The sequence below is a fragment of the Pristis pectinata genome, chromosome 34 (genome assembly GCF_009764475.1).
Source record: "Pristis pectinata isolate sPriPec2 chromosome 34, sPriPec2.1.pri, whole genome shotgun sequence".
NCBI classification, from domain to species: Eukaryota; Metazoa; Chordata; class Chondrichthyes; order Rhinopristiformes; family Pristidae; genus Pristis; species Pristis pectinata.
Window position 1 is genome coordinate 17,388,300 of NC_067438.1, and position 26,241 is coordinate 17,414,540.

At 54.4% G+C, this 26,241-nt stretch overlaps 2 protein-coding genes across 2 annotated transcripts in view; one reads left to right on the plus strand and one right to left on the minus strand.

The window, feature by feature from the left end:
* LOC127585911 (class I histocompatibility antigen, F10 alpha chain-like) overlaps nucleotides 1-26,241 on the minus strand; it is a 603,397-nt gene that overhangs the window by 209,585 nt on the left and 367,571 nt on the right. The gene's annotated exons all lie outside the window — the stretch shown is intronic.
* LOC127585910 (nitric oxide synthase, endothelial-like) lies at nucleotides 7-3,475 on the plus strand. The gene is made up of 3 exons (XM_052043650.1): nucleotides 7-41; nucleotides 2,619-2,813; nucleotides 3,163-3,475. The coding sequence occupies exons 2-3, from the start codon at nucleotides 2,718-2,720 to the stop codon at nucleotides 3,328-3,330; spliced, it is 264 nt and encodes an 87-aa protein (XP_051899610.1). The 5' UTR covers nucleotides 7-41; nucleotides 2,619-2,717; the 3' UTR covers nucleotides 3,331-3,475.

Genomic DNA, 26,241 nt, shown 5'->3' on the forward strand with positions numbered 1-26,241 from the left:
AGATCTACACCGCCTACTCCCGAGAGAAGGAGGGGGAGAAGGTGAGGGGGGGGAGGGAGGGGGAGGGAGAAGGGACAGAGGGAGAGGGAGTGGGGGAGGGGGTGGACGGATGGTGTGGGGGAGGGTGAGGGGGAGAGATGTGGTGGGAGGGTAGGGAGGCGAGTGTGGGGTGAGGGAGGCAGGGGGAGTTGGAGAGAAGGAGGTGTGGGGGGAGTGTGGGTAGGGGCGATGGGAGGTGTGGGGGAGGGGGAGGGGTGGGAGGTGTGGGGGAGGGGGAGGGGAGGGAGAGGGGAGGGAGGTGTGGGGGAGGGGAGGGAGGGAGGGAGGTGTGGGGGAGGGGGAGGAGGGAGCGAGGGGTGGGGGAGGGGGAGTGGGGAGGGAGGGAGGTGTGGGGGAGGGGGTGGGGAGGGAGGTGTGGGGGAGGGGATGGGGAGGGAGGGAGGTTGTGGGGGAGGGGGAGTGGGGAGGGAGGGAGGTTGTGGGGGAGGGGGGTGGGGAGGGAGGGAGGTTGTGGGGGAGGGGGAGTGGGGAGGGAGGGAGGTGTGGGGGAGGGGGAGTGGGGAGGGAGGGAGGTTGTGGGGGAGGGAGTGGGGAGGGAGGGAGGTTGTGGGGGAGGGGGTGGGGAGGGAGGGAGGTTGTGGGGGAGGGGGAGTGGGGAGGGAGGGAGGTGTGGGGGAGGGGGAGTGGGGATGGTGTGGGGGAGGGGGTGGGGAGGGAGGGAGGTTGTGGGGGAGGGGGAGTGGGGAGGGAGGGAGGTGTGGGGGAGGGGGAGTGGGGAGGGAGGGAGGTTGTGGGGGAGGGAGTGGGAGGGAGGGAGGTTGTGGGGAGGGGGTGGGAGGGAGGGAGGTTGTGGGGGAGGGGGAGTGGGGAGGGAGGGAGGTGTGGGGGAGGGGAGTGGGGAGGGAGGGAGGTTGTGGGGAGGGGGAGTGGGGAGGGAGGGAGGTGTGGGGGAGGGGGAGTGGGGAGGGAGGGAGGTTGTGGGGGAGGGGGAGTGGGGAGGGAGGGAGGTTGTGGGGGAGGGGGAGTGGGGAGGGAGGGAGGTTGTGGGGGAGGGGGAGTGGGGAGGGAGGGAGGTTGTGGGGGAGGGAGTGGGGAGGGAGGGAGGTTGTGGGGGAGGGGGAGTGGGGAGGGAGGGAGGTGTGGGGGAGGGGGTGGGGAGGGAGGGAGGTTGTGGGGGAGGGGGAGTGGGGAGGGAGGGAGGTGTGGGGGAGGGGGAGTGGGGAGGGAGGGAGGTGTGGGGGAGGGGGAGTGGGGAGGGAGGGAGGTTGTGGGGGAGGGGGAGTGGGGAGGGAGGGAGGTGTGGGGGAGGGGGAGTGGGGAGGGAGGGAGGTTGTGGGGGAGGGGGTGGGGAGGGAGGGAGGTTGTGGGGGAGGGGGAGTGGGGAGGGAGGGAGGGGTGGGGGAGGGGGAGTGGGGAGGGAGGGAGGTTGTGGGGGAGGGAGTGGGGAGGGAGGGAGGGGTGGGGGAGGGGGAGTGGGGAGGGAGGGAGGTTGTGGGGGAGGGAGTGGGGAGGGAGGGAGGTGTGGGGGAGGGGGAGTGGGGAGGGAGGGAGGTTGTGGGGGAGGGAGTGGGGAGGGAGGGAGGTTGTGGGGGAGGGGGTGGGGAGGGAGGGAGGTTGTGGGGGAGGGGAGTGGGGAGGGAGGGAGGTGTGGGGGAGGGGGAGTGGGGAGGGAGGGAGGTTGTGGGGGAGGGAGTGGGGAGGGAGGGAGGTTGTGGGGGAGGGGGAGTGGGGAGGGAGGGAGGTGTGGGGGAGGGGGAGTGGGGAGGGAGGGAGGTTGTGGGGGAGGGGGTGGGGAGGGAGGGAGGTGTGGGGGAGGGGGAGTGGGGAGGGAGGGAGGGGTGGGGGAAGGGGTGGGGTGGGGGAGGGAGAGTGGGGAGGGAAGTGTGGGGGTAGGGGGAGGATGGATGTGGAGGGGAGGGAGGTGTTGGGGAGGGGGAGTGGGGAGGGAGGGAGGTGTGGGGGGGGAGTGGGGAGGGAGGGAGGGGTGGGGGAGGGGGTGGGGAGGGAGGGAGGGGTGGGGGTGGGGGAGGGAGAGTGGGGAGGGAAGTGTGGGGGTAGGGGGAGGATGGATGTGGAGGGGGAGGGAGGTGTTGGGGAGGGGATTGGATGGGGCACCTGTGCTGTGACAGGACCGGGCCGTGACCCCGGGTGACCTCCAATCCCAGGTGAACCCGACCTGTGACCCCTGACACGCCGGAGGTCAGCCCTGGCTGTGACCGACAGGTTAGGTGTGGGCGGAGAGCCGGCCCAGGGTCTCGGGGTTTGATCCCGCTTCACTGTCTGCTCGCTCCGGCTGGGGCGGCGGGTAGTGCCGCTGCCTCCCAGTCCCAGGGACCCGGGTCCGATCCCGTGCTCCGGCGCTGTCGGTGTGGAGTCTGCACGCTCTCCCTGTGACCTTGTAGGCTTCCCCCGGGGGCTCCAGTTTTCTCCCATGTCCCAGACACGCGCGGCTGGGTGGGGTAATCGGCTGCGGTGAGTTGTCCCCAGTGAGGGGCTGGGTCCGGGGGATTGGTGTAAGTGGATGGCTGATGGTCAGTAGGGAGCGGGTGGGCTGAAGGGCCTGTCTCCGTGCTGTCTCTGTCACCCTGTGGTTATTTGGTTCATGTTTTGCTCTGCAGGTATATGTGCAGGATGTCATTCGGAACCAATTGTCGGAGGAACTGTTCCAGATCCTGGATTCCCAGCGTGGACACTTGTACATCTGTGGGGATGTCACCATGGCTCAGGATGTTTCACGGACGGTTCAGGAAATCATCGCTGCGCAGGGGAGCCTCAGCCTGAGTGAAGCTGCCACGTACATCGCTAAACTGAAGGTAGGAAATGCGTCAAATCTTGCAGTTCCCTGCATCACAGCTCCCCAACCATGCAGTCCCCTGCATCACAGCTCCCCAGCTGTGCAGTCCCCGCATCACAGCTCCCCACCTGTGCAGTCCCTCGCATCACAGCTCCCCACCTGTGCAGTCCCTCGCATCACAGCTCCCCAACCGTGCAGTCCCCTGCATCACAGCTCCCCAACCGTGCAGTCCCCGCATCACAGCTCCCCACCCGTGCAGTCCATGCCACATAGCGTCCCTCTGTCTCCCCCCTCCCCTCTCACTCTTCCCCCTCCCCCCCATCGCTCCCCCTTCACACAGGTCTCTGACCTCCGATTTCTCTGCCCAGGACGACAACCGTTACCACGAGGATATATTTGGAATAACACTGCGAACCCGAGAGGTCACCACCAAGGTCCGCTCCACGTCGTTCACCTGTTGGCAGCAGTCCAAGGGGGTGATCGGTACCAGCAAGGGAGGTCCAGGGGGAGAGGCTGTCCACACCCAGGGATTGTAGTCACCTGTCACTGGGAGTCCGTCGGTTCTCAGCTGGGGGTGTCTGTGACTGGGGGGTCCATCACTGGGGGTCTGTTACTGGGGGTTCCCATTGGGGGGTCTGTCACTGTGGGGTGTCTGTCACTGTGGGTCCGTCACTGGGGTTATCGGGGGGGGTGGTGTCTGTGACCGGGGGGTCCATCACTGGGGGTCCGTCACTGGGGGTTCTCATCAGGGGTCTGTGACCGAGGGTGTCCGTCACTGGGGGTCCGTCACTGAGGGTTATCGGGGGGGGGGTGTCTGACACCAGGGGTCCATCAGCAGGGGGGTTCTGTTACCAGAGGGGTCCATCACCAGGGTGGTCTGTCACCAAGGGCTCAAGTCACCAGGGGTCTGTCACTGGGGGGGTTGGGGGGGGGTCCGTCACGGGGTTCTGTCACGGGGGGGGGTGTCCGTCACCAGGGGAGTCGTCACTGGGGGGGTCCATCACGGGGGGGTGGGGTGTCTGTCACCGGGGGAACTGTCACCAGGGAGGTCCGTCACCGGGTGGGGTCTGTCACTGGGGGACTCTGTCACCAGGAGGATCCGTCTCCAGGGGCTCTGTCTCTGGGGGAACTGTCAGTGGTTCCCATGTTCCCAGAAGATCTCTAGGCTTTCACTGGCTGCCCCGATCAGCAGCTCACAACCACACACAGAGACATTGTGAGTGTGAGCTCGTTATCCTACGTTGGATGAAGGTCAATTGTCTCATGAACATGAATCTGGCCAACATCAGAATCTGGTTCCTCACTTCCCTCCCCCGGTCCCTGGGTGTGATCTCACACTCACCACTGACCGATTCCCTCCCTCAGTCCCTGGGTGTGAGCTCACACTCACCACTGACCGATTCCCTCCCTCGGTCCCTGGGTGTGAGCTCACACTCACCACTGACCGATTCCCTCCCCCGGTCCCTGGGTGTGATCTCACACTCACCACTGACCGATTCCCTCCCTCAGTCCCTGGGTGTGATCTCACACTCACCACTGACCGATTCCCTCCCCCGGTCCCTGGGTGTGATCTCACACTCACCACTGACCGATTCCCTCCCTCAGTCCCTGGGTGTGAGCTCACACTCACCACTGACCGATTCCCTCCCTCGGTCCCTGGGTGTGAGCTCACACTCACCACTGACCGATTCCCTCCCCCGGTCCCTGGGTGTGATCTCACACTCACCACTGACCGATTCCCTCCCTCAGTCCCTGGGTGTGATCTCACACTCACCACTGACCGATTCCCTCCCCCGGTCCCTGGGTGTGATCTCACACTCACCACTGACCGATTCCCTCCCTCAGTCCCTGGGTGTGAGCTCACACTCACCACTGACCGATTCCCTCCCTCGGTCCCTGGGTGTGAGCTCACACTCACCACTGACCGATTCCCTTCCCACCCTGGGTGTGAGCTCACACTCACCACTGACTGATTCCCTCCGTCGGTCCCTGGGTGTGAGCTCACACTCACCACTGACCGATTCCCTCCCTCAGTCCCTGGGTGTGAGCTCACACTCACCACTGACCGATTCCCTCCCTCGGTCCCTGGGTGTGAGCTCACACTCACCACTGACTGATTCCCTCCCCCGGCCCCTGTTGTGAACTTATGCTGTCAGCTCAATGAGCAGGTTGGGAGCGGCCCCTCCCTCGCAGACGTCAGTACCCACTCCCTCCGGAGCAGCCCCTCCCTCGCAGACATCGATACCCACTCCCCTCCTGTGCTGCAGGAACAGGTCGGCGCCAGTGCCGTCCTTAGCGAGCTGCTCAATTGACATCCTGTCACCACCTCGTGCTGACATCCTCTGTGGTTTCTCTTTATCCATTGACATGTTGAGCTCTCCAGTGAAGGAGGAGGGGGGTGAGTTAATGATTTAATGAGGCCAAATCCATCCCATCCCGTCCCGTCCCGTCCCGACCCAAGCAGCCTCCACATCCTGATGTGATCGATGTGTCCCGAAGTTTTTTGTTGTTGTATGAATGTGTTGTCAGCTGATTAAAGTTTCCTGAAGGCGGTGACTTTGAATGGAGTTTGCTGACTGACCCCACCAGCCCACCAGTCTGAGTAGTTCTGCCAGGTGAATTCATGTCGACATGACACCAGCCGCCAGATTAAACGTTTCTGTGCAGGCAAACACCACACAACGCGTCAGTGCTGGGCCTGTGCTCTCACCGCTCTTCTGGGCACCCGTCACACACCAAGTATGGGGAGAATGGGGGTAACCGGCAGGGTGTGGGCTGCTGTGTACTGGAGAGCAGCCCGTCCAACTCCACTGGAACTTCCCAACTCTTGCACTCAGTGCCTCGGCCCGGGGAGGCCAGCGAACCGAATGCCTCCTTCACCACCCTGTCCGCCTGTGCCACCCCACTTTCGGGGAGCTCTGGGGCTTGCACCCCAGGGTGTCTCTGAACATCATTTAGTCTCCATGTCCCAGCAGAATCCCACGGTGATTTACCTCACGGTTATTTGGATTAAACTCCATCTGCCACCTGCTCCACCCTTTTCCAGCTGATCGGTTCCCCCTCTCGGTCCTTAGACAACCTTTCTCGTCTGTGGTTGCACTAGTTATTGTGTTGTCTGAAAACTTACTGATCATACCCCCGGCATTCTCCTGAAGTGACTGATGTACGTTACAACCAACAGGGGTCCCAGCACCGACCCCTCTGGTAGACCACCGTTACAGTCAGGTAAACCCCCCACCCACCACCAGCCTCTGTCTCCTGTCACTAGGCCAATGCTAGAACCCAGTTCACCAACACGACTCAGATCCGTTGTGGGTGAACCTTCTGGACCAGCCTACCACGCAGGAACTTGTCAAACGCTCCACTGAAGTCCACCTAAACCATGTCTGCCAGTTTGCCTACATCAATGTTATAGAACATAGAACGTTACAGCACAGTACAGGCCCTTCGGCCCCCAATGTTGTGCCGACGTTTTATCCTGCTCTAAGATCTATCTAACCCTTCCCTCCCACATCCCCCCCCCCATTTCTCTATCATTCATGTATCTATCTAAGAGTCTCTTAAATGTCCCTAATGTATCTGCCCCCACAACCTCTGCCGGCAGTGAGTTCCACACACCCACCTCTCTCTGTGTAAAAAAACTTACCCCTGACATCCCTTTTATACCTTCCTCCAATCACCTTAAAATTATGCCCCCTCATGTTAGCCATTGTCGCCCTGGGAAAAAGTCTCTGGCTGTCCACTCGATCTATGCCCCTTATCGTCTTGCACACCCCTATCGAGTCACCTCTCATCCACCTTCTCTCCAAAGAGAAAAGTGCTAACTTACTCAACCTATGTTCTTAGAAACCTCCTGAGAAAACAGATCAGATGAGATGTGATCTCCCCTCCCACGCTGATCCTCCTCGTCAGTCCCTGCCTTTCCAAGTGAACACAGATCCTGTCCCTCAGAACCTCCTCCAACAGCGTCCCCACCACTGATGGAAGGTTCACCGGCCTGCAGTTTCCAGGCTTATCCCTGCTGCCCATTTTGAACAAGGGGCCAACACCAGGTGTCCTCCGCTCTTCTGGTACCTCACCTGTGGGTATCGACGGTGTAAAATCTCCGCCAAATCCCAGCTATCTCCTTCCTTGTTTCCCACAACATCCTGCAGTAGATCCTGTCTGACCCTGGTGACTTATCTACCCTAACGTGCTCCAGTATTTCCAGCACTTCCTCCTCCTTGATCCGGACGGTGGTCCAGAATATCAGCGCCCTCCTCCCTCTCTCCAGCCTCCACCTCCTTCTCCCTGGTGAATTCCGATGAGAAGTATTCACTTCGGACCTCACTCATATCCCCTGACTCCGTGCATAGATTACCCCTCCGGTCCCTGAGGACACCTACTCTTTCCTTGGCTACCCTCTTGTTTCTCATACACTCGGAAAGGATTTTGGCTTTTCTTAGCCCTACTTACCAAAGTCATTTCATTGCTGCAGAGGAGACGAACGGGACCACATCTAAAACAAAAACACAGGGCTCTGGGAGAACTCGGTGGGTCAGGCAGCTTCTGTGGGGGTGTAGGGGACAGGGGCAGCACCTCCTGTGGTTCTGGGGGGGCGGTGAGCCAAGCAGGGAGGGTGGTCCCTGAAAAAAGCTGAGAGGATTGGGGGTTGGGGGTGATGTGGCTGGCGGTGGGATCCCTTTGTAGCTGGTGGGAAAGGCGAAGGTTGACGTACTGGACATTGGAGACTGGTGGGGTGGACGGCGAGGACCAGGGGAACCTGTTCTGTCAGGGGGGAGGGGAGCGGGGTGAGAACAGGAGGTACAGGGAAAGGAGGCTCCGTCGACTAAGGCAGAGGGGGAGTCACATTTCCCGACAGAGAAGGAAGACATTCCAGAACTCCCGGAGCAAAAGGCTTCACCTTGAGAACCGTGGCGGTCGAGACGGAGACAATGAGAGAAAGGGACGGTGTCCTTTCAGGAGGCAGGGTGGCAGGAGGTCATTTCGTGGGCCCCTCTTCTGCTCCCTAGATCCATTAGCCTCACCGAATCCACCTCCACCAGTATCCTGGGGTTCCCATGGACTGGACACGGACCTGGACCAGTCACACACTGTGGCCACGAGGGCAGGTGAGAGGCTGGGAGTCCTGTGGTGAGTAACTCGCGCCCCCCCCCCTCACTCCCCAGAGCCCATCCCCCATCCACAGGGCTTGAGTCAGGGGTGTGACGGGACACCCCCCACTTGCCTGGGTGATGGCGGCTCCAGAACACTCGAGAAGCTCGACACCATCCAGGACACGGCAGCAGGTTTGATCGGCCCGTCCATCCGCACCCGTTCCCTCCCTCCACAGTGGCAGCAGTCTGTACCCACCGAGACTCCTCAGGCAGCACCGCCCGGACCCACCACCTCTACCGGCCAGAATGACAAGGGCAGCAGAAGCCTGGAGAACACCAATCCCTGGGAGTTGCCCTCCGAGCCACGTCCCATCCCGACTTGGGAATATATCGCCGTTCCTTCACCGTCAGTGGGTCATAATTCTGAAACTCCCTCCCTGCCAGCACTGTGGGTACACCCACACCTCAGAGACTGCAACAGTTCAACAAGGCGGCTCCCCACCCACCTTCTCAGGGCAACTAGGGAGGGGCAATGAAATGCCGGCTCAGCCTGGGAAGCCCACGTCCCTGGAATGCATGAAAAATCTCCTGTGATCCTCAAGTGAATCTTTCGATGCCAGTTTTCTCCACCCTGACACACTTCCTTCCTTTTAAACCTTCGATGTCCTTCGTTACCCAGGGCTCCCCCTGACTCACTGTCCCAGCCTCTGACGGTGCAGGGACAGGCTGACACTGTGCTGTGGTGCGGTGGGAAGGGAGAAGCACAGGGAGAGGACGGACAGAGAAGTCACTGGCACTCGGGACAAGGCTGGTGACCTGCCACGCTGACCATCCCTGCTTCCTGCCTTTCCAAATGCAGGCACATCTTGTCTCTCAGAACCCCTTCCAATATCTCCGCCATTACCGACGTTCGGCTCACGGTCTTTCCTTCCCGGCGTGTCCTTGCAGCCTTTGTTCAACAAAGGCGCAACGTGAGCCACCCTGCGGTCTTCCAGCACCCCACCTGTGGCTGAGGAAGACCCAAAGATCTTTGTAGGGTTCCAGCAATCTCTTCCCTTGCTTCCCACTGCATCCAGGGATCAGGGCCCAAGGATTTAGCCGCCTAATCTGCTTCAGGACCTCCAACCCCTCTTCCTTTGTAGTGTTGATATGCTCCAGGATATCCCTGTTCTCTCCTCTGTACCCCCTGCCTTCTGTGACCTGCCCCACAGTAAATACCGATGAGAAATATTCCTTTAACGCCTCGCCCGTCTCCTGTAGCTCCACACACAGATGGACCACACTTAAAGAGACCTACTGAGCTACTCTTTTGCTGTTAATATCATCGTAGAATTTTTTACAGTTCTCCTTGACCTTATCTACCCCACGATCTACCGTGTTGTGACCTTGCACCTTACTGCACTGCATTTCCTCTGTAGCTGTGACACTTTGTACTGTTATTGTTTCTACCTGTACTACCTCAATGCACTCTGTACTAACCCAATGTAACTGCACTGTGTAATGAATTGACCTGTACGATCGGTTTGCAAGACAAGTTTTTCACTGTACCTTGGTACAAGTGACAATAATAAACCAACACCAATACCAATCTGCCAGAGGTATCCCAGGGCCTCTTTTTTGGCCTCCTGATTTCCCCGTGTACTCCTACATCCCTTGTGTTGCTCAGTGAACTCATTTGACCCCAGCTACCTACACCTGACATATGCCTCTTCCCTTTTCCTGACCGGACCCTCAATATCCCTGGTCAGACAACGTGCCCTACTCCTGCCGGCCTTGTCCTACACTCCAGTAGGAACATGCTGTCCCGATATAAAATCACGAGGGGCGTAGATAAGGTGGATAAGCCACAGTCTTTTCCCCAGGGTAGGTGGGGGGGTCTAAAGCTAGAGGGCACAGGTCTAAGGAGTTTTTCACACAAAGGGTGGTGGGATGTGGAACGAGCTGCCAGAACGGAATGGTAGTGTAGTGGTTGGCGCGACGCTATTACAGCGCCAGCGATCGGGGTTCAATTCCCGCCACTGTCTGTGAGGAGTTTGTACATTCTCCACGTGGGTTTCCTCCGGGTGCTCCGGTTTCCTCCCACATTCCAGAGACGTACGGGTGAGTAGGGTAACACGGGTGTAACTGGGGTCGTTGGGCCAGAAGGGCCTGTTACCCTGCTGTATAAATGAAGTTTTTTGTAAAGGTTTTAAGTGTTAGAAGTGTGTACAATTACAAATTTAAAAGACATTCAGACAGGTAGGAGGACAGGTTCAGAGGGACATGAGTCAAACGCAGGGAAATGGAACTGGCTCAGGGAAGTGACTCGGTCGGTATGGACGAGATGGGTAGAAGGGCCTGTTTGCCTGCCCTACAACTCTTTGAGTTTATGAACTCTCCCCTATCGCACTTATAAAACCCGCTTGCCAGTCCTCCCTTTAGGCGCAAACAGACTCTCCCAGTCAATCTCTGCAAGTTCCTGTCTGATGCCATCGACCTTGGCCCTGCCCCAGTTCACCGAGAACCAGTCCTATACTTTTCCATAGCTGCTTTAAAACTGATAGAGTTATGGTGACTGGTCCCAACGTTCTCCCCCACTGACACATCAGCCACCTGCCCAGCCTCGTTTCCCAAGACAAGGTCGAGTGTTGCCCCCTCTCCAGTCGGGCTGTCTGCCTACTGCTTGAGAAAACGTTCCGGATCCCATCTAATCCCTTGCACCCTGACAGTGCCAGTCAATCCTGGGGAGGGTAAAACCCCCCCACTATAACCACCCTGTTATTTCCACAGCTCGCTGTGACCTCCTGACATAGTTGCTCCTCTGACTGCCGCCGTCTATTGGTGGGCCCGTCAAAGTAATCCCACCCTTGTACTTCCGAGTTCCACTGCACAATCCCCCAGAATATCCTAAGTACTGGTGTGATGTTCTCCCTGATCAATATCACAACTCCTCCTCCTCTCTTACCACCACCGTGACACCTGTACCAGGAGAACTGAGCTGCCAGTCCTGCCCCCTCCCTCAGCCATGCTTCTGGAACAGCTACAACGTCCCAGTCCCGTGTACCCGTCCACGCCTCGAGTCCACCTCCCTCGCCCGTCAGGCTTCGTACAGTTTAGCCTATCAGACCTTCCTCACTCCCTGTCCTGTCCCCGCCCGCGCTGCCCACTCAGCTGGCTCTCTTTGAGTCCATATTCGCCACAGCGTTCTCATCTGTGACGCCGGGTCCCACCCACTGTCTGACTAGCTTAAACCCTCCCAAGTTGCACCGGCAAACCTCCCCTCCAGGATATTGGTCCCCTGCAGTTCAGGTGCATTCTGTCCCTCTTGTACAGATCACCCCTTCCCCCTGTGGAGACCCCAGGGGTCCCTCCCTCCTGCCCCAGCCCCTCAGCCACACTCACACTTGCCTTTTTGCCCTATTCGTCCCCTCACTAGCACTTGGCACAGGGAGTAATCCCGAGATTACAACCCTGGAGCTCCTGCTCTTTGACCTTCTACCGAACTCCCTAAATTCTCTCTCCCTGCCTGTGTCGCTGGTACCAATACGGACCACCAGCTCTGGCTGCTCTCCCTCCCCTCTCAGAATGTCCTGTGCCCACTTAGAGATGTCCTTGACCCTGGCACCAGGAAGCTAACACACCATCCTGGAGTCACACCCAATGGGCACAGCTATGCCCATCTGTGCCCCTGACTATAGACTTCCCCGTCACTGATGGTCACCTAATCCTTGCCCCACCCTGCTGTACAACAGATCCGGCGGCTGCTGTCATTTTCCCCCGAGAGGACCTCCCCACCAACAGTATCCACACTGATGGATTTGTCTGTGAGGGGACAGCCTCAGGGGACTCCTGCACTACCTGCCTCCCCTCTTGGTACCTGAGCCTTTGGTGTGACCACCTCCCTGTAACCCTCTGCCTCCTGGATGCTCCTTGGTGAGTCCAGCTGCCGCTCCGACTGATCCACGGGGTCTGAGGGGAGCTGGAGCTGGACACCCTCCCTGCGGACACAGTCACCAGCGACACTTGACGGCTCACGTCGCACAGGAGGAGCACATCGCTCCACTGACTGTTGGGGCAGGCACGGCAGCGTAGCGGTTAGCGTGACGCTATTACAGCGCCAGCGACCCGGGTTCAATCCCGGCCGCTGTCTGTAAGGAGTTTGTACGTTCTCCCCGTGTCTGCGTGGGTTTCCTCCGGGTGCTCCGGTTTCCGCCCACATTCCAAAGACGTACGGGTTAGGAAGTTGCGGGCGTGCTGTGTTGGCGCTGGAAGCATGGCGACACGTGCGGGCTGCTCCCAGAACACTCTCCGCAGAAGGTGCATTTTGCTGTGTGTTTTGATGTACATGTGACTAATAAAGAGATCTCTGGTTTAACGAAACAAAAGGAAAGCCCTTACCTTGATTCACTGCACCTTGTCACTGCTCAGCCACCTCACTGAGGCCTCACTTGTCAAAGTATCTGCACTTTGACCTCAAAACAGCCGCTCTCAAAATAGCCGCTCTGGCTGGAACTTACCATCCTTGACTTCCCCGCTTGGTCCGCCGATGGGGACAAATCCGCGGCAATCCCATCAAAGTGGTCACCTCCTTTTGTTTTATTTCCAAGTTCTACCCTATAGCCTCACTGGACGATCTCCCCGGGATACCCTCTGGAAGTACCACCCTGATCGGAAACACAGCTCCCCCTCCTCTATTACCCCCACTACAATCACACCTGTAGCATCCCTACCCCGGAACACTGAGCTGCCAGTCCCGCCCCTCCCTCGGCCATGTTCCCAGTCCCATCTGCCTCACCGAATACCTCACACACCTTCTTCACCAGATTATTGGCCTGAGCTGCCACCTTGGACTCCTACACTGAGGTCTCTCTGTTTCTCAATGCTGCCCTGGGCCCTACCGTTCTTGGCGTGCTCCCTCCCCTTACGGGACCTCCCAATACGCGTCACCTCACACTATTCCATCGGCCATGGCCCTGCCAGCTGATCAACATCGTTCTGTAGTCAAACACCACCAATGCTCCTGTCAGAGTGGGATGGCACAGAAAGAGGCCCTTCGGCCCACCATCTTCATGCTGACCTTTTTGCCCATCTACTCTGATTATACTTGCCTGCAGTAGGCCCGAATCCTTCTTGTAGTGTCTGTCTAAATGCCCCTTAAACACAGTGACTGCATCTGATTCCACTCCCTCCGGCAGTGAGTCCCAGGTATCACCCACTCTCTGTGTAAAAACTTCCCCCTCAGATCCCCTTTCAACCTCCTTCCCCTCACCTTAAACCTCCCCCCTCTTGTGTTTGATACCCCAACCCTGGGGAAAAGATTCTGACTGTTTATCCTGTCTGTGGCAAATCACATCAGGTCAAGGGGAGTTATTGTCCTGAGCACTAGTCCGGTGAGGTCCAGGTATGATGAAACACTGGCAGCAGGCAGGTAGGTTCAGACAGCACACAGGATATATATAAATATATAACTTATACATGACTCTCTCAGGTCACCTCTCAGCCTCCTTTGCTCCAGGCAAAACTGTCCCAGCCTGTCCAATCTCTCCCCGTATCTAAAGGCCTCCAACCCAGGCAACGTCCTGGTGAAACACACACAAAATGCTGGAGGAACTCAGCAGGTCAGGCAGCATCTATGGAGAGAAATGAACAGCCGACATTTCGGGTTGAGAACTCTCATCGGGACTGGAAATCAGGACCCGAAATGTCGACTGTTTATTCCCCTCCATGGACGCCGCCTGACCTGCTGGGTTCCTCCAGCATTTTGTGTGTGTGTTGCTCCAGATTCCGGCATCTCCAGTGTCTCTTGCATCAACATCCTGGTGAACCTTCTCTGCGCCCCCTCCACCCGAACCACATCCTTCCTGTAGCGTGGTGACCAGAGTGCACGCAGTGCTCTACATGTGCTCTGACAGTGTTTTGTAAAATTGCAAAATAACGGCTTGACTTTTATATTCTATGTTCCAACCTATGAAGGCAAGCGTGCCATACGCCCTGCTGCTACGTCCAGGGAACGATGGACTTAAACCCCGAGGCCCCTCTGTTCATTATCGGTGCCCGATCATTTACTGCACATGCTACCTGTACATAGCAACACTGTCACCACTTCCATCACTTTGCACGAAAATGGGCTTTGTTTTTCGTTGTGTATAATTTGTGTTTTTCTTGGAAATGCTGCCTATCTGATGCTCTGTACCTGTGATGCTGCTGCAAGTAAGTTTTTCATTGCACCTGTGCACACACGGACTTGTGCCGATGACAACAAACTCGACTTTGACTTTAACCCTTATCTGACTTCTGTTGACCCCTTACCTCGGTCAACTAACTTGGGTTAGGTAAACGACCACACAAATCCTAATTAATTCAAACTTGCATCTTTATTGTATCAAAGCAAATATCCATGTAAGTTATGTTGGCCCCGGGTCAATGGCTTAGATTCCCGAGTGTTGTTCCTCTGTACCAGTGCTCACCCAGACCCTCGCTCCAACTTCTCCAACTTGTAACACCGAAATAGGGCATCTTCCGAGAGCCAGACCATCAATCCTTCTTCTCCATACCCCTGGCACAGGGGTCTTGTGATAATTTGTCTTCAGGGTTCTCACACGTCCGAAATCCTTCATTATTATTCCCTTTCCTTATCAGTTCTGAACCATTGTACTTCGATTCCGTTGGTTCAGATTCATCGTGCTAGCCCGTGTCCACCTTTCACTGGCCCTGCTGCAGACCACAGGTAGCATTCCCTAACTGCTCTTCTCCCAGATGAGGACCTGCCTCTGATCGTATTACTTTGTTTTTTCCCAGAGTCGGGCCATTTCAAACCAGTTACAGCCCGACACTGGGCTCAGGTTATTCCAGTTCACGGACACAGACTGTTCTTCCTATAAACCTGCGTTGATTTATCTACCTTATCAAAGAACGCCCCACAAATAACTTCTTATTTGATTCATCAGATTATTGGTAGGGCCTCGTTATGTCCACTTTCGATTATTTTAGTGCAGCGAGAGTTAGCTCAGAAAACCAGTTCACAAAATGGTGCTCACAAGAACAGTCTCACAAAACAACAGCCTTCACTTAGAGTCATGGAGCAGTACAGCACGGATACAGGCCCTTCGGCCCAACCAGTCCATGCCGTCAACGGTGCCCACCCAGCTAGTCCCAATTTCCTGCGCTCGGCCCATATCCCTCCAAGCCCCTCCCCCTCCACGCACCGGTCCAAGTGCTTTTATCGTACCTGCCTCACCCACTTCCTCTGGCAGCTCGTTCCACACACTCACCACCCTCTGCGTGAAATAGTTGCCCCTCAGGTCCCTTCTAAATCTTTCCCCTCTCACCCTAAATTTATACCCCCTAGTTGTGGACTCCCCTACGCTGGTAAAAAAACTGTTACCATCCACCTTATCTGTGCCCCTCATGATTTAAAAACCTCTATAAGGTCGCACCTCATTCTCCGACGTTCCAAGGAATAAAGACCCAGCCTGGCCAACCTCTCCCTATAACTCAGGCCCTCTGGTCCTAGCAACATCCTCGTAAATCTTCTCTGTGCTCTTTCCAGTTTAACCATGTCCTTCCTATAACAGGGAGACCAAAACTGCACACAGTGCTCCAAGTGCGGCCTCACCAACGACTTCTACAACTGCAACATAACGTCCCAACTCCTGTACTCAATGCCCCGACTGACGAAGGCCAGGGTGCTAAACACCTCTTTCACCACCTGTCTACCTGTGACGCTGCTTTCAATGAACTATGCACTTGTTCTACTGGGTCCCTCAGTTCCATTACACTCCCTGTGCCCGACCATTCACAGGACGAGTCCTACACTGGTTTGACTTTCCAAAATGCATCACCTCCCATTTCTCTGTATTGAAATCCATTTGTCACTCCTCGGCCCACTCCCCTAACTGATCAACATCCCCCTGGAATCTACGATAACCTTCTGCACTGTCAATGACATGCCTAATTTCGTGTCGTCTACAAACTTACTGGATCCAGAACTGGCTGGCCCACAGAAGGCAAAGAGTGGTTGTTGAAGGGTCGTATTCTGAGTGGAGGTCGGTGACCAGTGGTGTACCTCAGGGATTTGTTCTGGGACCCTTACTTTTTGTGATTTTTATAAAAGTCCTGGATGAGGAAGTGGCGGGGTGGGTTAGTCAGTTTGCAGATGACACAAAGATTGGAGGTGTTGTGGGTAGTTTGGAAGGCTGTCAGGGGTTACAGAGGGACATAGATAGGACTCAAAGTTGGGCTGAGAAGTGGCAGATGCAGTTCAACCCAGATAAGTGTGAAGTGGTTCATTTTGGTAGATCAAATATGTTGACAGAATATAGTATTAATGGTAGGACTCTTGGCAGTGTGGAGGATCAGAGGGATCTTGGGGTTCGAGTCCATAGGACGCTCAAAGCGGCTGCGCAGGTTGACTCTGTGGTTAAGAAGACATATGGTGTATTGTCCTTCATCAATCAGGGAATCGAATTTAGGAGCCGTGAGGTATTGTTGTAGCTATACAGGACCCTGCTCAGACCCCACTTGGAGTATTGTGCTCAGTTCTGGTCGCCTCACTACAGGAAAGATGTGGAAGCCATAGAGAGGGTGCAGAGGAGATTTACAAGGATGCTGCCGGGAATGCAGAGCATGCCTTATGAAAGCAGGTTGAGGGAACTCAGGCCTTTTCTCCTTGGAGAGACGGAGGATGAGTGGGGACCTGATAGAGGTGTATAAGATGATGAGAGGTATTGATCAGGTAGATAGTCATAGGCTTTTCGCCAGGGCTGAATTGGTGGCCACAAGAGGACATCGGTTTAAGGTGCTGGGGAGTAGGTACAGAGGAGATGTCAGGGGTAAGTTTTTTACTCCGAGAGTGGTGAGTGCGGGGAATGGGCTGCCGGCAACGGTGGTGGAGGCTGATACGATAGGGTCTTTCAAGAGACTGTTGGATAGGTACATGGAACAGAGTAAAATAGAGGGCTATGGGTAAGCCTAGTAATTTCTAAAGCAGGGACGTGTTCGGCACAGCTTTGTGGGCCGAAGGACCTGAATTGTGCTGTAGTTTTCCTGTGTTTCTATGATCGAGCCTTGTGCATTCGTGTCCAAATCACTTGCATAAATAATGGATAACAAGGGTCCCAACATCAACCCCTGCGGCACACCACCCCGAGAAACATCCTTTAACCACCACCCTCTGCTTCCTACCTCCGAGCCAATTCTGAATCCACCTAACTCGCTCTCCTTGCATTCCATGGGACCTCACCTTCCAGACCAGCCTGCCATGTGGGACCTTGTCGAAGGCCTCCCAATCAGACTCCATCCAAATGCTCCCAATACTTCCACCAGATGTGATAATAAAGACATTTGTTTTGGCTCCTTGCCCTCTGTCCTTGATCTGTTCCAGCTCGCTGTTTTGCAGATTTTTAGTTCCCTCAGGCCAACCCTTTGCATCGTCTTGCATTTGTTGGGGGGTAAATTCCATCGGCCACCACACTGCCCATCTTTCCACCTGAGCCGTGCACTGCTGTCTACTAGCCTTGGACAACCTTCCTCATCATCCACAACACCGACTGCAAACCACGGCAGAACTTCCCCCACACAAAGCCACGCCAACTGCCCCTGATCAGCTCCTGCTGTTCCGAATGGACAGAACTCCTAAACCTCGGAATATTCTCCAGTGGTTTTCCTCCCACTGGCTTTTGGATATCTGGCTTATCCCCGGAAACACCTGAGCCATCGTCCAGCCTTCTGGTAGCTCACCCGTGGCTAACGAAGATACTAAAACCTCCATCAGGGCCCCAGCGATCTCCTCCCTCATTTCCCAGAGCCTCTTGGCATAGATCTCATCTGGCCCTGGGGATTTACCCACACCCCCTGCATTCCCAGGCATCTAATACCCCCACCTGTTTAATACTGACGTGGGAACGTACCCCTCCCTGAGCTCACCGTTTTCTACCCCCTTCCTTCTTTCTCCTCAGTGTTACAGCTGAGAATTCCCTTCAGCCCTCACCCATGTTCCCAGCTCCACACACAGATGACCCCACTGGTCCCTGGGGGAACCCACTCAGTTCCTGGACACCCTCTTGGAGAAGGCTGAGGGGGGGGCCTGACAGGTACACAAGATGGGAGTCACAGGGCCATACAGCACAAAGTGGCCCTTCAGCCCATCACATCCATGCTGACCACTGTACTCACCTACACTAATCTCATTTATATCCATCTCAGCTCCATAGCCTTCTCTAGCTTGATGATTCAAGTATTTGTCCAGATGCTTCTTCAATGTTGTGAGAGTCTCTGTCTCCACTGCACTCCCCCCCACCCACCCCCCCCCAACCGCAAGGCAGTGTGTCCATAGTGTGAAAACCTCCCTCTCAGGTCTGTCCAAGCCACCGACCTCCCACCTTAAACCTATGGCCTGGACACACTTCCTGAAGATGCCGTCACCAGGGTCACCTGACCTCCACCTTGTCTCCCACATCTCACAGCAGGACCACACTGACTCCCACCACTGCCCCTTTAGTAACGAGTGGGCCAAAGGTAAGGGAGTGTCGTACCTTGCCCTTACCTTAACGCTGCTCGCCTTCCTCACCAAAGCCTGGTGTTCACCAAAGCCCCTCTCAAAATGGCCACCCCAAAATGGCTGCTCAGCGAGAGCTGGCCTCCTTTTTACTCACTGCTGGGCCTGCCGGTGGGTTAGCAGACAGTTCCTCACTTGAAGCTCGCTTTATAAACTGTGCCTTCTCCTCACTGCTAAAATCCAGAGATTACAACCTCGGAGATCCTGCTCTTTAACCTGAGTCCATGTTACAGGACCCCTTCCCTCTTTCTATTCCTGTCGTTAGAACTGACATGGGCCACGAGCTCTGGCTGATGACCCTCTCCTTTCCGAAGATCTTGCAGGCACTCCGAGAAATCCCTGACCCTGGCACCATGGAGACAACACTGTGCCGGAGCCTGTCTCCTGACCACAGAAGGTCCCGTCTGCTCCCCTCACTACCGAGTCTGCACCACTGCAGCTCCCTGGTCCTTCCCCCCCCCCCCCCCCCCCCCCCCCCCCCACCCCCCGTGTCCAGCTGAGACAACACAAACGTGCCTATTGCTGTTTTCCCCTGAGAGGCCGTTCCCCCTGTGTGCCTGTTAGGGAGGGGGATGGTCACAGGACACCTGCCCACCCCCACAGCCCATCACCTTTCTGTCCGTGCCTGCGGTGTGACCAGCCCACTGAACATGACGTCCACAATGTTCTCAGCACCAGTGAGTCCAGCTGCAGCTCCAGCTGTGCGATGTGGTCAGTACAGAGCAATCCAGCACAGATACAGGCCCTTCGGCCCAACCAGTCCACGCCGACCACGGTGTCCACCCAGCTCGTCCCAATTTCCTACGTTCGGCCCATATCCCTCCAAGCCCCGCCCCTCCATGTACCCATCCAAGTGCTTCTTAAATGATGCTGTTGTACCTGCCTCACCCACTTCCTCTGGCAGCTCGTTCCACACACTCACCACCCTCTGCGTGAAATAGTTGCCCCTCAGGTTCCTTCTAAATCTTTCCCCTCTCACCCTAAACCCATGCCTCCAGTTATGGAATCCCCTACCCTGGGGAAAAGACTGTTACCGTTCACCTTATCTCTGCCTCTCAGAATTTTCATAAGGTCGCCCCTCCTTCTCATATGTTCCAAGGAATAAAGCCCCAGCCTGGCCAACCTCTCCCTGTAACTCAGGCCCTCTGGTCCTGGCAACATCCTCATAAATCTTCTCTGCGCTCTTTCCAGTTTAACCCCGTCCTTCCTATAACAGGGCGACCAAGACTGCACACAGTGCTCCAAGTGCGGCCTCACCAACGACTTATGCAACTGCAACATAATGTCCCAGCTCCTGTACTCAATGCCCTGAGTAGTTTATTGTCATATATACCAGATGAAGCTCACAGCGAGAACAGTGTACATGGTTATATAGAACATAGAACACTACAGTACAGTACAGGCCCTTCAGCCCACAATCTTGTGCCGGCATTTTATCCTGCTCTAAGATCTATCTAACCCTTCCCTCCCACATCGCCCCCTATTTCTCTGTCATTCATGTGGATATCTAAGAGTCTCTTAAATGTCCCTAATGTATCTGCCCCCACAACCTCTGCAGGCGGTGCGTGACACTACCCCTGTGGCCAGTGAGGACGCGAGGATCATCGCCAAACGTGCAGCAATCTCTTTCCTCACTTCCCGAAGTAACCTTGGATATATCCCGTCCGGCCCCGGTGACTGATCCATCCTAATGTTTTTCAACCCTATCCTCTTTCCTCAGGTCGACACGCCCCGGCATATCAGCCTGTCGTACGCCATCCTCACACACGTCAAGGTCTCTCTCACTGGTGAATACTGAAGCAAAGTATTCATTAAGGACTTCCCTACCTCTTCCGACTCCAGGAACATGCTTCCTCTTTTATCCCTGATCGGTCCTACCCTCACTCTAGTCATCCTTCTGTTCCTCACATACGCGTAGAACAGCTTGGGGTTTTCCTTGATCCTACTCACCAAGGCCTTCTCATGCCCCCTTCTAGCTCTCCTAAGTCCATTCTTAAGCTCCCTCCTGGCTACCTTGTAACTCTCCAGAGCCCTGACTGATCCTTGCTTTCTAAACCTCAGATAAGTTTCTTTCTTCCTCTTGACAAGATATTCTACATCTCTTGTCAACCACGGTTCCTTCCCTCTACCATCCTTACCCTGCCTCAATGGGACAAACTTATCCAGGACCCCATGCAAGTACTCCCTAAACAACCTCCACATTTCCGCTGTGCACTTCCCCAAGAACATCTGTTCCCAATTTACTCTCCCAAGTTCCTGCTTAGTAGCATCATAATTCCCCCTCCCCCAATTAAATACTTTCCGATATCATCTGCTCCTATCCCTCTCCAAGGCTATGGTAAAGGTCAAGGAGTTATGGTCACTGTCTCCAAAATGCTCTGCCACTGAGAGACCTGAAACCTGATCAGGCTCATTGCCTAGTACCAGGTCCAGAATGGCCTCTCCTCTGGTCGGCCTGTCCACATACTGTGTCAGGAATCCTTCCCGGACACACCGAACAAACCCCGTCCCATCTATCCCCTTTACACTAAGGAGGTGCCAATCAATATTAGGGAAGTTGAAATCACCCATGACAACAATCCTGTTATTTTTGCACCTCTCCAAAATCTGCATCTCTATCTGTTCCTCAGTGTCTCTGCTGCTACTGGGGGTGGGGGGTGGTGGTCTGTAGAATACTCCCAATAGAGTGATGGCTCCCTTCCTGTTTCTGACTTCCACCCACACTGACAGAGTAGACGATCCCTCCAGGACGTCCTCCCTTTCTGCAGCTGTGACACTCTCCCTGATCAGCAAAGCCACTCCCCACCTCTTCTACCTCCGTCCCTGTCCCTGTTGAAACATCTAAACCCGGGAATATCCAGCAGCCTTTCCTGCCCTTGCAATAGCCAAGTCTCTGTAATGGCCACCACGTCATAGTTTCATGTACTTACCCACGCTCTAAGTTCAACAGCCTTGTTCCTGATACTTCTCGCATTAGAGTAGACACACTTCAGCCTATCCAACTGACTGCAATTTTGCCCTTTCAACTGCCTATCCTCCCTCACAGTCTTTCTACACTCTGTATCTACTCGTACACTAAATGCACCAACCTCTGACCTGTCACTCTGGTTCCCATACCCCTGCCAAACTATAGAACCATAGAACACTACAGCACAGAAAACAGGCCATTCAGCCCTTCTAGTCTGTGCCAAAACATTATTCCGCTCGTCCCATTTACCTGCACCCAGTCCATACCCTCCAGACCTCGCCCATCCATGTATCTATCCAATTTATTCTTAAAACTCAAGAGTGAGCCCACATTTACTACATCAGATAGCAGTTCGTTCCACACTCCCACCACTCTTTGATTGAAGAAGTTCCCCCTAATGTTCCCCTTAAACCTTTCCCCTTTCACCCTAAAGCCAGATCCTCTCGTACTTATCTCTCCTAATCTAGGTGGAAATAGCCTACTCGCATTAACTCTGTCTATGCCCCTCATAATTTTGTAAACCTCTATCAAATCTCCCCTCATTCTTCTGCGCTCCAAGGAATGAAGTCCTAACCTGTTCAATCTTTCCCTGTAACTCAACTCCTGAAGACCCGGCAACATTCTTGTAAATCTCCTCTGCACTCTTTCAATCTTACTGACATCCTTCCTGTAGTTTAGCGACAAGAACTGTACGCAATACTCCAAATTTGGTCTCACCAATGACTTATACAACCTCACCATAACATCCCAACTCCTATACTCAATACTTTGATTTAGGAATGCCAGGATGCCAAAAACCTTCTTTACAACCCTGTCTACCTGCGACGCCACTTTCAGGGAATTATGTATCTGAACTCCCAGATCCCTTTGTTCCTCCGCACTCCTCAGTGCCCGACCATTTACTGTGTCTGTCCTACCTTGATTTGTCCTTCCTAAATGCAACACCTCACACTTGTCTGCATTAAATTCCATCTGCCATTTTCTGGCCCATTCTTCCAGTTGGTTCAGATCCCTCTGCAAGCTTTGAAAGCCTCCCTCGCCGTCCACTACGCCTCCAATCTTAGTGTCATCAGCAAACTTGCTGATCCAATTTACCACATTATCATCTAGATCATTGATATATACAACAAACAACAATGGCCCCAACACAGATCCCTGAGGCACACCACTAGTCACAGGCCTCCAACCTGAGAAACAACCATCCACAACCACTCTCTGTCTTCTCCCACACAGCAAATCTTGAATCCAGTTTACCATCTTTCCATGGATACCTATTGACTGAACCTTCTGAACTAACCTCCCATGTGGGACCTTGTCAAAGTCCATGTAGACAACATCCACAGCCTTTCCTTCATCTACTTTCTTGGTAACCTCCTCGAAAAACTCTACAAGATTTGTTAAACACGATCTACCACGCACAAAGCCATGCTGACTGTCCTTAATCAGCCCTTGGTTGTCCAAATACTTGTATATCCGATCTCTCATAACACCTTCCAATAATTTACCCACTACTGATGTCAGGCTCACTGGCCTGTAATTACCTGGTTTACTTCTAGATCCTTTTTTAAACAACGGAACAACATGAGCTTCCCTCCAGTCCTCCGGCACCACACCCGTGGCTAAGGACATTTTAAGTATATCTGCCAGGGCCCCTGCAATTTCTACACTAGTTTCTCTCAATGTCCGAGGAAATATCGTGTCAGGCCCGGGGGATTTATCTACCTTTATTCGCTGTAAGGCAGCAAGCACCTCCTCCTCTTTAACCTCTATATGTTCCATGACACTAGTGCTTGCTTCCCTTCCTTCCATATCCACGATGCCAGTTTTCTGAGTAAATACTGATGCAAAAAACTGTTTAAGATCTCCCCCATCTCCTGAGGCTCCACACATAGACGTCCACTCTGATCTTCTAGGGGACCAATTTTGTCCCTTACTGTCCTTTCACCCTTAATATACTTGTAGAAACCCTTCGGGTTTACCTTCACATTATCTGCCAAAGCAACCTCATGTCTTCTTTTTGCCTTCCTGATTTCCTTTTTTAGTGTTTTCTTACATTTTGTATACTCTTCAAGTACCTCATTTGTTCCTAGTTGCCTATACCTGCTATACACCTCTCTCTTTTTCTTAACCAGCTCACCAATATCCCTTGAAAACCAAAGTTCCCTGTGCTTGTTACCCTTGCCTTTAATCCTGGCAGGAACATGCAGACTCTGCATTCTCAAAATTTCGCCCTTGAAGGCCTTCCACTTACTGAGTACATCCTTGCCAGAAAACAACTTATCCCAATCCACTCTTCCAAGATCCTTTCTCATTTCCACAAAATTGGCCTTTCTCCAATTTAGAACCTCAACTCAAGGACCAGACCTGTCCTTACTCATAATTAACTTGAAACTAATGACATTATGGTCACTGGACACAAAATGCTCACCTATACATACTTCTGTCAAATGACCTGTCTGGTTCCCTGATAGGAGATCCCTAGGAGTTCCCTGAAACTAGTTTAAACCCTCCCCAACAGTTCTAGCAAACCTGCTCGGAAGAATATTGGTCCCCCTGCAGTTCAGCTGTAACCCGTCCCTTTTGTACAGGTCGTACCTTCCCCAGAAGAGATCCCAATGACCAACAAATCTGAAACCCTGTTCCCTGCACCAACTCCTCAGCCATGCATTCACCTGCCAAATCATCCTTTTCTTCCCCTCACTGGCACGTGGCATAGGCAGCAATCCAGAGATCACTACTCTCGAGGTCCTGCTTTTCAGCTTCCTACCAATTTCCCTATATTCCCTCTTCAGGACCTCATCTCTTTTCCTACTTGTGTCATTGATACCAATGTGCACCATGACCTCTGGCTGTTCACCCTTCCCCTTCAGAATGCTGTGGACCCAATCCGAGACGTCCCTGACCCTGGCACCCGGGAGGCAACGTACCATCCAGGAGTCTCTTTCACGTCCACAGTCTCCTGTCTGCCCTCCTTACTATGGAATCCCCTATCACTACCGCTCTCCTCTTCTCCCCACTTCCCTTCTGCATCGCACGACCTGGCTCAGTGCCAGATGCCTGGTCAGTAACAGTAACAGTAAATATAACAGTAAATTCAGGGCAAAGCAACAGAATGGTGCAGGGTGTGGTGTGGCAATCTGAAGTGGTGGGGCAGTGTGTTCAGTGTGAGCCTGGGTGGTGACACAGCGAAGACTGAACACAAGTGCTGTCACAGCAGGCTCCAGTCCTGGGCAGCCCACACTTCCCGACAGTTGCCGAAGCAGCCTCCGCCCCAACGATGCGATGGGATCGATCCCTGCCCTGTCCCGGCTCTGGGGCTGCAGTTTTCCGGGGGATGCAGACTGCAGCCAGGGTGTCCACTGCAGCCTCTGTGCTGCTGCTCACTGCCCACAGCTGCACAGGCCGCTCGCTTGTGGTTTTCACACCTCACACTGTCAGTCAGCAGCAGAGTGCAGAAGGTGCTGAAGTTCACAGCTGCCTCTGTAACACACCGAGGCACCCACAATGAGGGATCAACATAGACCTGGGCCTTTAACACATAGAACACAGAACACTACAGCACAGAACAGGCCCTTCAGCCCACAATGTTGTACTGAAATAGCTCATCCCTCCTACCTACGGGATGCCCAGATCCCTCCATTTTCCTCTCATTCATGTTTCCATCTAAGCCCCTCTTAAAAGCCCCCAATGGATTTGCCTCCACCACCCTATCGGGCAACTCATTCCAGGCATCCACCTCTCTCTTAGTAAAAAACGTACCCCTCACGTCTGTTCTGAACCTACCCCCTCTCACCTTAACTGCATGCCCTCTGGTATTGGATCGCTCAATAATGGGAAAATGACATTGTTTGTCCACCCAGTCTATGTCCCACATAATTTTACACACTTCCAACAGATCACCCCTCAGCCTCTGCCGCTCAAGAGAAAAGAACCCAAGTTTGTCCAGCCTCTCCTGATAGCACATGTCCTCTTATCCAGGCAGCATCCTAGTAAACCTCCTCTGCACCCTCTCTAAAGCCTCGACATCCTTCCTGTAGTGAGGTGACCAGAATTGCACGCAATACTCTAAATGTGGCCTAACCAGAGTTCTATAGAGACGCATCACAGCTTCTTGACGCCTGTACTCAGTTCCCCGATTAATAACCACCCTTGTCTACCTGTGTAGCCACTTTCAATGAGCCATGGACTTGCACCCCAAGGTCTCTCTGCTCTTCAACACTGTTAAGGGTCTTGCCCTCAAGAGTGTACTGCCTCTTGACATCAGTCCCACCAAGGTGCAAAACCTCAAATTTCTCCGGGTTAAACTCCATCTGCCATTTCTCTGCCCATGCCTGCAGCTGATCTATATCACACTGTACCCGTTGCCAGTCTTCTGCACTATTCACAACCCCACCAATCTTGGTATCGTCTGCAAACTTACTGACCCACCCGTCAACATCCTCATCCAGGTCATTTATGTACATCGCAAACAGCAGAGGTCCCAGTACCGATCCCTGCGGAACACCACTAGTCACAGGCCTCCAGCCCGAGTAAGTCCCTTCAACCACCACCCTCTGTCTTCTGTGGGCAACCAGTTCTGGATCCACACAGCCAATTCTCCACTGACTCCATGCAGCCGAACTTTCTTGATTAACCGATGATGTGGGACCTCGTCAAATGTCTTACTGAAGCCCATAGTTAGACTGATAGTAATCCATGATTTCAGTTCAGTTCTCACGGAGAGAATGCTGGTTTTCTGGGAGGATATTCCAGATGTGACCGAACGGTGCCTCATGTGTTAACAGAGTACCCTCCTGTCACATCTGCCACAATAACACTTCCCAAGACAACTGCACAGGAGCAACAACAA